The 11,376-nt window shown below is 43.1% G+C and overlaps 2 protein-coding genes across 2 annotated transcripts; both read right to left on the reverse strand. All coding sequences in view use genetic code 11, as the record gives it.

The window, feature by feature from the left end:
- Positions 1–228: 228 nt before the first annotated feature.
- Positions 229–6,854, reverse strand: EGR_03514 (hypothetical protein; the record flags this gene model as incomplete). Its single annotated transcript, XM_024492763.1, has 2 exons — positions 229–359; positions 6,782–6,854. 2 exons carry the CDS (start codon positions 6,852–6,854, stop codon positions 229–231), a joined length of 204 nt encoding a protein of 67 aa, XP_024352896.1.
- Positions 6,855–9,401: 2,547 nt separating this feature from the next.
- Positions 9,402–10,188, reverse strand: EGR_03515 (hypothetical protein; the record flags this gene model as incomplete). Its single annotated transcript, XM_024492764.1, has 2 exons — positions 9,402–9,613; positions 10,017–10,188. 2 exons carry the CDS (start codon positions 10,186–10,188, stop codon positions 9,402–9,404), a joined length of 384 nt encoding a protein of 127 aa, XP_024352897.1.
- Between the last annotated feature and the right edge of the window lie 1,188 nt (positions 10,189–11,376).

Genomic DNA, 11,376 nt, shown 5'->3' on the forward strand with positions numbered 1-11,376 from the left:
CCACCAAGGGAAAGACTTGGTGCAGCCCTACAAACCAGTTTTACTGCCTGTACTGCAGCTCAACGTCCACCTCTCCTTGAGGCAAGTGATTGTGAGTGGTAGATTTTATTCACCAGCACCTTACGCCAGCTGTAAAACACAGATCCGTAAACAATCGACTTTGATTTATCATTGTATAATACATCCATGTAAAGGACCATCACCGATTGCATCTCATGAATTTTAGCTCTACAACATGAAGCTTCTCAATAGAGAAACTGTCGGTTCTCCATATTCATAAAAATTCACGGGTATTTCTTGTGAAGTAACTTCAAATGTCTTTTTTTCTATAAAGTGCACAAGCGCCTTATTTTTAGCTTCTGTCTGATTGTCAAATTTGAAAGACGCTAATGCCAAGTAGGACTAAACCCCCTCGATGATTTGCAATTCGCACGCCAGACACCAACAATTTGGGGTTCCTTTTGAGGTTCACAATTACTACCACCCTGACGTGGCAATTCTGCTGCACTGGTACACCTCACAATCATTCACGACCGCTATTTCCATTGAATCGGCCACTGCTTTTCTAACAAAATTTCTGGCTTTTAAGTACACAGTAATAGGGTTATTTCGCTGCCTGTCTGCTTTTCGACATCTGTCTCCATTCTGCCGCTGTCAAAGACGTACTGTTGAATACAGGGCACCGCTGCATTCATGGCAATGTATGGAAGACGTAGATTAGAGCTACTAAAATACGAAGCATTTTCAACGGAATTGTTGGGAATAAATCAGCTTGGGTGGAAGGCCGCATTATCAAAACGAAAGTGGAAGTCACAAAGGCTCTTGACTCCCAGCAGCTGGGAGCACAGTCAAACAAACACCAAGAACACCACACAGCACCTGAAGCTCATTTGGACCACGAATTTGGTCATCACAACTTAATTGGAACTTAAGAGGCATTTACCATCGCTTAATGCTAAACATCATATTATTCTGAAGACAGGGAAGCATCTGGTCCAGGTTATTGCACTCTAATTGGAGTCTCATCTAGTGGACTGCATTTGGGCAAGACTATTCCGTTCACTGCATTTATCCTGCTCAAGACTGTGCTATTCACCTCTTTAATTGCAAAGCACGGACCTGTCACTGTTGGCAGATACATTTGTTCAAAAGAGTGACCTTAAATTGCACTCTCACCTCCCTCTTGCTAATATGTTTGGGTCCCGTTTCTGTTTAACCTGTAATTTGGATTTTGTTCAATTGCTGGCATCTTGAATGAGGCGGTTTTTTAAGGGCAAAAATTCATGCAATTGCAAATAAACGCAGCTGCTGCTCACGTCATTTTGATCGTGAATTGACTCTTAACTTCTTGTTGCACTGGAGATTGAAAGGATTTGGAGAAGAGCAGGTTGTCCCTATGTCTTTTTCCTACAAAGTCGTTAAGAATACAGCTATCTGCTCCATTCGGCTTCCTTTTGTTATATCAAGATTTCATAGTGAGTCTAAAAAACTGGCATAGTTGACCGCTTGGATAAATGACACTGCTTTCCACCTTCAGCTTTCTTCTCTGGTTGGTTACGGTAAGCTTTGTGGGGCATAGTAGTATGGAAGACGACTACTATCTGACGTATTGAAGGACTGTTAGGTCGTGGTTTTGACTGTGGTGACGGTTATGGCTATGGACATTGACATGGCTAGAGCTCTAGCTGAACAACGTGGAGGCATTAAGGGAACCCAAATTCATAGTCATATTCAAAGAGAAATCGAAACTTAGGCTGGAGCCGTGTAGCCTTGACAACCCAATTGTTCTATCCTACACAATTTTAAAGTGCCTAGCCGTGCAAGCCACGTGACACAGGTCGATTCCTTCATGTGTCAAAGGAGACGCCTTCAATTACGGAGGCGCAGGACATGCTCGTTGATGGTGTTCAATGCTTTGAGGTACTCGTCGCATTCCTCCACCCTGCCGTCCTTCTAGCCCAACAATCCAGCCCTCCTGCTTCGGTTTATCCTTGCAGTTTGTCTACTTTCCACTCTTTCCTCCTCCCCCTACTCCAAACATTTCAATGGGCTAAAACAGGGGAAACAGGGGGAATTCATAAATATCAGGAGTAAGTTGTGCCATCTGTTCTTTTTTCCCTCTTCATACTTTTTCCTTTCTTTCTTCCATTTACTCTTTATTTGCAGGGGTTAATCATTTATCAACTCAACCAGTCGGCCATTCAGTTGGACATGACATGAGTGAACTGTGTGCCCACATCAAGAAGGCCAGCTTGATGCTCATTTATTTATTAGCAATTGTCTTGTTTACCTTTCGAGAAGCTGCATGGGCTGCGGAACAGATAAATGACTGAATGACCAAAGGAATGAGTGAATAAGTGTGTGGATGCATTAGTAAAAGAAAGAAAGTGAATAAAATGGATAGCCACGTTGTGAAAGTGTTCTAAATTAACTCACTTTGTGCAGAGACATTATTGTTTGGCATTTTCTTAACCACTTCGTCCTCCTCCTATCCGACCCATCTATTCTCCTTCCTCCAAATCCTTCTAACCTTTTTTCCACTTTCAGCTAGACAGTCATTGTTCTTTGTCTGCACCGGGGCGCCGACTAACGCAGTACATCCGGAATTTACATTTTCCAGTTTCGTGGAAATCTCTACAGATGAGTCGTCAATTCATTTTTACCATTTAAATCCTGATCCTGTCAATGTGCTCATCTCTACGGCTCTTTGCAATGCATTTTACAACCAGGAAACCATTAGTAACAGCAGCAGGCACACTAAGCCACAAGTACTTGTTCATCATTCTTTATGCATTCCAAAGGCACTGTGGTAAGGTGGACCAGGCTTGAGTGGACTAAACTATCCGCTCCACAGACCACACTTCATAGCTGCTTTCGTACCCCAGCATTCAGGGTCTAGTTCATTGGCAGCGCTAAATCGGGCTGAACGATTTAGGGGTCAAACGAGACTAATCTTAACTCGCCTGGCAGATATTAAGGAAAATTATAGGCGTGCAGGACTACTTGATGTGTTCAGGATGTCAGTGGAAAGGGGGATCTTCCAGCCTGCTCCTCTTTTCCCTAGTCTCAGTTCAACGGCAGTTCGGTGAGTGTCTCATCCTTCTTTTACTACTCCGTACCCACCTTCCTTTATGTCTCATCAGGCCTCACCATACCTCATTTATCCAAAACGCTTGGCAGACAATAGATAGGCTGTCGCAATTCCATGCAGTTGTTATCATCTGTAGCACTTTGCCGATGCCAAAATTCCTTGACATCCTCTGCATGTGAATTCACTTCTTTCTATCTCCTCCTCCTACGTAGTTCTGTGCCAATGTCAATATCTACAACTCATCGTCCACTCGGACTTTACGGTGGTACATCGAGTATAGTCATGAGTAATGCTGCAGACCAGACTGGAACTTCGCTGAGAATTTATGACACTCTACTAATAATCGTTCCTGTTTTGTTCCAGTGACCAAGTTGCATATTTCGACGTATTACTTCAATTTATCCCAAACTCCACTTACTTTGCCGCTCCTGCCCGTATCGATGGGTTCTTAATCGGCATTCCACACTGCAGCCGCACTTGTGCTCCCTCCATTGCCTACATCCCAAGTTCTCCCCTTCATATGGTCTATACACCCGGTCCCTCACAGAAACTGGTAAGAATGCGCACCGTCCTGACTAGTTAATAGTCCAAATTCACTTTCTGTGGAGTTCACCCAGTGGCCGTACGTGTGTGTGCAGCAGTGTGTGAATGTAAGTTGAATTTTTTTTGCTTAACTGCTGTCTCAGAGAGATGGGTAAGAATGCATGCTTTCCTCATTAGTTGTTAGTTGTTGGTCAGATTTTACTGCGTGCCAGCGTGCATTTGCATGCGCATTCATCTCCTCTTCCCTTCTAAATCCTTTCAGTCGGCCGCAAATCCAGCTCTACCTTCACACACGTAGGCACTTGTCTGTCATTTGGCTGGTTCATTTGTTGATTAAGTTGTTGGCTAAATAATTGAGTTTTCATCTTCTAATCTTTTTGTAAGGGCTGCATCTCTCACGTTTCCCTCTCCACTCCATACGCCTCCCTTCCACTTTGCCATGAATGCTGAATGGCTGGGAGAAGGGGGTGATCAGACAGGAATGGGTAGTCCCGATTATGCAATGTACATTCGAAGAAGGAAAATAAGAAAATTGAGAAGGAAGTGAAGGAGAAGTATTCTGAAGGAAAGTGTCGGGGAGGGGGGCGGGGGGAAGAAGTCCATTTATGTTATAAGTCTCCAAACTTGAAGGAACCTACGTCGTCATCGGCATTTATTTTGTGGTTCTGCCAGACACGAAATCAAGACGCTTCTGGTTTTTGACGTCACTTCATAAACGACTGCTAAAATCATTCTTAATGGTTAATGTATCACCTTCTGTACCGATTTATTAGTGATATGTTATTTCGTTGACATGTCTCCTCAGCCATTTGTGATACCTGCTTTTAAAAGCAGGAAAGGTGTACGATGCACGGTCTGAGGCGGTGACTGCTTTTTCATCACTTGGATTCCACAGCGGAATCGTAAGGCATTCACTTGAGTGCAATCCTTAATTTTTCCTTGATTGATGGCGATCGCGTTGCGTGGCATGGGAGTGATGGGATACTTCCTAATCTTCATTACAAAGAAAGTTACGAGAAAGAGTGGAGACCGAGGTTTCCACACATCTGGGCGGAAGAAGACGAAATATTCACACCCACGTGTGCAGTTGGCGCGGGGAACAAGAAGTCACTGTTATAACCATCCCGATGATGTATAATGCCACCACATACATTGACTACTACAATCTCCGTCACTTCACCGCAAAGAAAAAACTTGTTTAAATTCATCTTCCTTCCATCGTTTTCCACTCACCACTTAAAGCAACGGTTTGATTTTTATGGCTTTTCCTTCTCCGATGTGTGCAATTCCTTTCCTTCTACATTATCTTTTAAGGTTAAAGTCATATTCTCCCAGTTTGTCACGTTCTAGTTAAATAGGGTAAACAAACAAGTTATCTTGATTATGCTTTCATTTCTTGCACAAATCACTTTCATTCAATGACACAGTTGTCTCTCCTCAAGCGATCATGATATCCACTTTTTCAGCAGTGTCTAAAGGTTCTTCGCTTTTCAAGCTTCAAGTCCAAGTCACTGCCGCCGGCAGAATGTAAATACTAGCTAAATAGACTCGGCTGAAATGCAAAAACTTTACGCCTCTTAACTTAATGCAGCTGGAAAATCAGGGAATTTCTTATCGGATGATCAAGAGCATTAAGGAATCTTTCCAGCAGTCCAATCCATTTAGAAATGGGAATTTATTTCATACTTGTGAACAGACTAATGATATGTTCACTTGATCTGGTCGACTAATACCCGACAAGCTGACCACAGACTGATTGTAATGAAAGCACGGAGTCCCTGTGGATCGTGTCGACAAATTCGCGTCTGCCATGATGATCAGTCAGTGGATAAAGTTGAGGAACTTCTCCTTTACCATCTTTCGTCTGCCTGTCAATATTGGCAAGGCTGTGGAAACCCGTCCTTCTCGAAGTCTGCGAAATTGAGTCTGGAAATATGCACAACAGCAACTTGGAAATCAATTGCTTTGTGCTAAAACTGTTCCAGGAAGTTAATGACACTGTCATGGGTTATTTTCCCCAGATTATAACAATTTTTAATCCTTTTATTTAAATTCTACTGTTTCTAATTGTCCCTAGAATGGAAAGATTTTTATGCATAGCTGAAGTCTTTATTTGGTCCCAACTTTTATTCCCCTTCACTTCTGCGTGTGTCAAATGCAGGTGCCGAGAAAAGGTGTTAGTCATAAGTTGGAGGTATATCATCAAAAAATGAGCCAGCATCTCCCTCTTTCCTTCCATTCCCTTCCTTCATTCTCAATAACTCGTCACCTCGCCTCCACTCTAACGTACATAAGAGTCTCATGGGAAGGTAGTCTTCTCTTCGTGATCTCAACCGTACTCGAAGTTTTGTGTTTAGTAAACAACCTCACTCACGTACACACGAGGCACAGACATTTTCAAGGATGACCTACTGCCTTGGCGGTGTATAGAGGAGTGGCGAGTGGATCGCCGAAGAGGTTCAAAATTCATTTCTCATCGGAAATCGGGCAGTCAGTCAGTCACTTTGTCACTTTGTCATTACAAAGTGTAATGGCAAAGAAAAGAAAAACTTGCAACAAGCCTTCCCCCTCTCAGTCGATGGATGTACAAAGTAGTCTTTACATCGGTAATAAAAATTTCCTTGGCTTATTCCTTTTCAATTGTTTTACCGCGCTAATGATGATTCGAAGTTTTCTGGTAGTATCAAGAGTGCAGGACTATTCCTCCCTTTGTTGCATCCATCTTTCGGAAGTTCAGCATTAAATTAAGTTTTAAACTACCTTCTGGAGGCACCTCCCACCATCGAGCCTTCCACAATTGCTATACAGTAAATCTGACGTGATTTTAGCTTCTGTGACTTTAGAACCATAGGCTCCTTGAATGTGAGTGCTGACAAGCGGGAATTCACATCCATCCGTTTGGTCAAATGGACATTTCATGATAAGAGTGGTACCATACCGAAAGAAGGAGAGCAGACAGCACAAACGAGTTTGTCATGTTGACGCATTGACGCTGAATGGCAAACTGCCTTCACCTTACAAGTCACTGCAACAAGATGTTCCGAAAATCGTGCAAACTTGTTAGTTACCCGGGAAAAATCAATTTACCAGTTTATTCCTCTTTATAATGAAAAACTGCTGCAGCACGATTTAGTTTTGTGGGCTTACTTTCACGTAAAATTAAACAATAACCGGGTGTAAGTATGAGTAAATAAGTTGCAACTTTGCAAAAAAGTTTCATTCATCTTCAAATAATACCCAATAGTTTCCAAATAGGGCAAAATCGGAGTCCCCCACTTGCCAGTGGGTAACAGTTTTCTTAAAGTTGTCGGCTTTTCTGGTTGTCCGAGTGGATTTTGCGTTAGTTACATAATTTTAAGGTTTCGGTCCGTTGATTTGCTCCGTGCCAGAAATCTGCTTGAAGAAGCAGTAACGAGAAGGAGCGAAAGTGTCTTCCCAGTGTCTATCCCATTGCATTTCATCAGTATGGTTGGTGGTTGGCCAAAATCGCATTTTTTTGGCCGAAACTACCATAGCGCCAAATGGCCCGCCTTATATTTTTCCAAAAGGCCTAATGATAATTGCATCGCACACATACCGGCCATCCATTTTATCCTTTCTACAAATTTCACTCAGCCTTTCGGCCCCACGTCTTAAAATATTGTGGAATAAAAGGAAGTAAAACTTTGCAAATACAGTAGACGTGATTTGAAAATCAGCATTTTGAGAACGTATCACTTAATATGCTGTACTACTTGAAAATGGCCGCCTCCCATCCACCTCTTTCATTGATAAGCTCTCCCCTCGGCTCCTTCTTCCTCGCAATCACGGTAGACGATCAGGAATTAGGGGAAATCTGGATTGCAAAAATACTAGAATTTTAGAATTCGGGGGCAAAATTTAACTATTGTTGCAACAGACCCGCAAGATAGCCTTTGGAAGTTATTCAGACAAGTTGCTTCTCATTGTTGCATCTACTCCTTATAAATCGCATTTGCTTGATGTTGTGGCTATATCGGATGGGGTTTAAAAAGCTGCATTTTGGGAAACATAAATTTTAACGAACTGTGACACTTGAATAGGACTACCTCTTGTCTACTGTTGTCTGCTGTAAGATTCTGACCATAAATATCTTTTATTGCTGAACAGTTCCTCTAGGCGACCACGAATAAAAGTATGCTTGATTTCCAGAAGCATAAAAATGAAAAATGGCCTTGAATATACTTTTAATCAATGAACGCTTGACCTTGACCTTTGGCGCTGGTTTTGCTGAATTTAAGTGAGAACTTTTAGACAGCAGCGGTAACGCACTCGGCGAATGTCTGTTGGTAAGTACTCATATTGTGGCGTCTACTCTTTGGAGATTATATTCAAATTAACGCCACAAATTTGAGAAATCTCCTAATATTTAGAAAAAAGAAGGCAAGAGTTTACTGTGGAATTTTTCCTCTTACTGTACGTGATATGCACCGGATGGAATAGACGGAGTAGGAGAGCTGTTGCCCCTGATTTATTGGCCTAGTCGCTGCAAAAATTGACAGAGCAGCTTGTGATGACATTGACGGGCGCTGACATATCCCAGTAAATGACTCTGTTTTCCCACAAAATTTCATTTGTTTTTGGTATTTGCTTTGCGCATAATGAAGGTCTCTGGATTATTTTAATTCGTGCACTTCTATTTTGAAGTGTAGGACCTGACCACATGCGGCCTAGACATCGCAGCATCTATGAAGCGGCGAAGTACTACTGAGCCACAAATGTAAAAGGCTGGTAGCTTATGCGAAGCAATCAAAGTGGAAACCAGAACTGCTGAGACTGAAAAGTCCAGGGAGCCGAAGTAAGAAAACTACCCTCTTTTACGTCCTCCCTTTTATTTAGCATCGGCCTCGGCATGCCAGGTAATCACAATACCTCGTTAGACCTAAAAAACATTCGGGCTTAAAGACCAACTCATGAATCAGGAACGATCATACAACACCTTTCCACCACAAAGTCATTTAGTTCTAATCTAACTCATGCATCTTGTTGGCATCAGTGGATCCAGAGTCGAAGCTTGGCGATCATCATCATGGAGCATCACTGGCTATTCACTGTTTGAAGCGTGTCGATACTCCACCGTGGGCGCATTTTATATCCCAAAGACCATTCGTAGGTGCGGTTGCCTAGAAGCAAAACAATTTTTTAAAATTAATGAGCTACTTTTTTCTACTACCTTCCTTGTACACGTCAAATTTGTCCAAATCGCTCAAACCTATCCCTCCTATAGCTTGTCAAATTGAGTCATGGCAAGATAGAGACGCGTATTCGACTGGCATTAAAGTTTCGGATCACTTGCGCTGCCTTCTTTAAGTCCATTTTATGCATATTTGCAAGAAAAGTTTCTGCCGATCCCTGTTTTTAGACTAAATTCACGTCCTTCTTCATGCATCATAAAAGCCCTCTGCAACTGTCTGCAAGGCCTAAAGCGTCTTAAAATCAACCGTATTCTTTGTTACTTAAAGTGTGCAGCTATTTTTGACTTACTTTTATTTATACAGAATGTGTCAATCAAGGCTGCGAATAATCCTTCGACTTGGATTTTGCAGCCATTTTGAGCCCAAGCACCGGCGCCTCGAGCCCGACACGGTGATGTTGGGTAGGTGTGCTACTGCTATCAGTTAAGTGACTGCTTTCCCAGCTGTAATTAAATCCTTCATTTTCAAAATATGATAAGAACCGCAGGAGTCTATTAGAAGTATCGCCCTGGTAATGACTTTTTGAATGTAGCCAGACTTGTGCCTCGTCGCACTTAAGCCAGACCCTCACCAACAAGGAGGTGAATGAGGCTTTGAGTGCCATTGTAACCCATCTGGCTCTTGGCAGTATAACAAACCACCTTTCTTATCACCAGCCAGTTAGAAGGCTCCTCTGGCGTGGGCTCTGCTGAAAGGTTGGACCTCTCGGCCACCTTCGGACAGACGATGTTGGGCCGATTGATTGTGAGTGCAGGGGAAGGACTGGCTAGGCAATGAAAAATCAGGTTGTTGGCAACATAAAAGCGAAGGCGTCCAGCTGAATTTGATTAGAATGATGGGGTGATTCCAACTGCTCTCCCTAGCTCCATTGACAAAATCTAGACCGACCACCATTTAAAGCCGATTTTTACTTCATCTGGATGACTACGCGACTTCGATTGCGCAGAAGGACAGGCAAAGGCAAAGTATAAAGGAGGTGGGTATGAATTACATTTCGTATCCTTTATGGATGTATAAAAACACAGAAATTGACGTTTCAAACGGTAAATGTGTAATATACAAGCTACTAAAGCTGAAACGGCCTTTCATAATTATTCAGGAAAGTATTTCCTTGGAAAAGTCAAATGCTGTAAATACACAATCCCCTTATTCTTCGCTGTGTCCATTACAAGGCGCCTGGTCCTCGGTGATGTCGACTTCATGTTGTGCCAGCACCAACTGGAGTACGTTAGTGCGGTCGAGGTAGACGATGCAGTTGGTGTGGAAGACGCCACACTGTTGAGTCAACGCTGCCGTGTCCTGCACACTCCCTCGTCTACACGGCGCCGACAAAGACTTCATCCTGGGTGTTTGTCACATTTCAAGAGGCTACTTTTGTGTTACATGCAAAGGCAATCGGAGTTCACGAACATTTGCCATTTCAAACAACTATTCCGCATCGAGCACTAGGCCTCGCCCTTTTGACCTTTGGATCAATCATAGAGGTTTGGGAAAGTACCGCAAGAATCGCGTTTATTTCTCATAAAGAAGCACTGACGATCAACTGGTAATAAGGCGAGTTGCGTCAAAATGGGAACCACGAAGCAATGTAAAAAGAACTTGCTATTTCTCACGCAACCGAGGCTAGAAGTAGGCTGAAAAGGCAATCCAGTGGCGGCAGAGTTCAGTGGCAAAGGCCAGGGCTCAGCGACAGAGGGGTTTAAGCTACCTTGTCCAACGTGAGAGTGAACGAGTAAATGGCATTCAAGGATCCACAAAATTCAAAAGGTGGATCTTCTTCGCATAAGAGCACCTCTTTTGATCCCCACATATCAGAGAAATGGCATTCACTAAGAGGTCTCCGAGAATTGTCCGCCTTAGTCACTAAGACGTCGAAGTGAATAGCTTTGCCCAGCCATGACTGGTGCGCATGATAAGATTGATCCCTCTGACGTTGCTGTGACTTTTGAGCTGATGAAGTTGATATCCTTAACACAGTATAAAAAGGGGAGAGGGGGAAATAGACTATCCAGTTGTGTAGGCAGGATTACTCACGCAGAGGGTAGTGCGGCGCACACGCTAGAGACGACATCCACACAAATCAACTACTCAATCCAACGAAAGCATTGATTAAGACACACAAGCTATGACATTGCTTGAAGCGTCCTCCGGCAGCGCTTTCAACATTTTCAACAAGTCACAAAGCATTCATTTTAAATAAAATGACCTGCAAGAGCAAATTTTACGATGCTTTGGTGTTAAGAGCTTGAAACGGATGGTAGAACCAATGACTACTTCACCTGCAAGCTATTTCATACCTAGTTGTGGATGCGAAATGAGCAGCACACCACGAACTGCGACAACTTATTTTGTAGCTATAAGTAATGAAGTTACCATGGTAACACAACGCAGTTGTGATTGACTATTGTGTCTAAATCCATTACAGCTACGAATAGGCGGCGCACATATCATAAGTCCATCGGTCGGTCGGTCGGTCGGTCGGTCGGTCGGTCGGTCGGTCGGTCGGTCGGTCGGTCGGTCGGTCGGTCG

The sequence above is a fragment of the Echinococcus granulosus genome (assembly GCF_000524195.1).
Source record: "Echinococcus granulosus chromosome Unknown EG_S00018, whole genome shotgun sequence".
NCBI lineage: Eukaryota > Metazoa > Platyhelminthes > Cestoda > Cyclophyllidea > Taeniidae > Echinococcus > Echinococcus granulosus.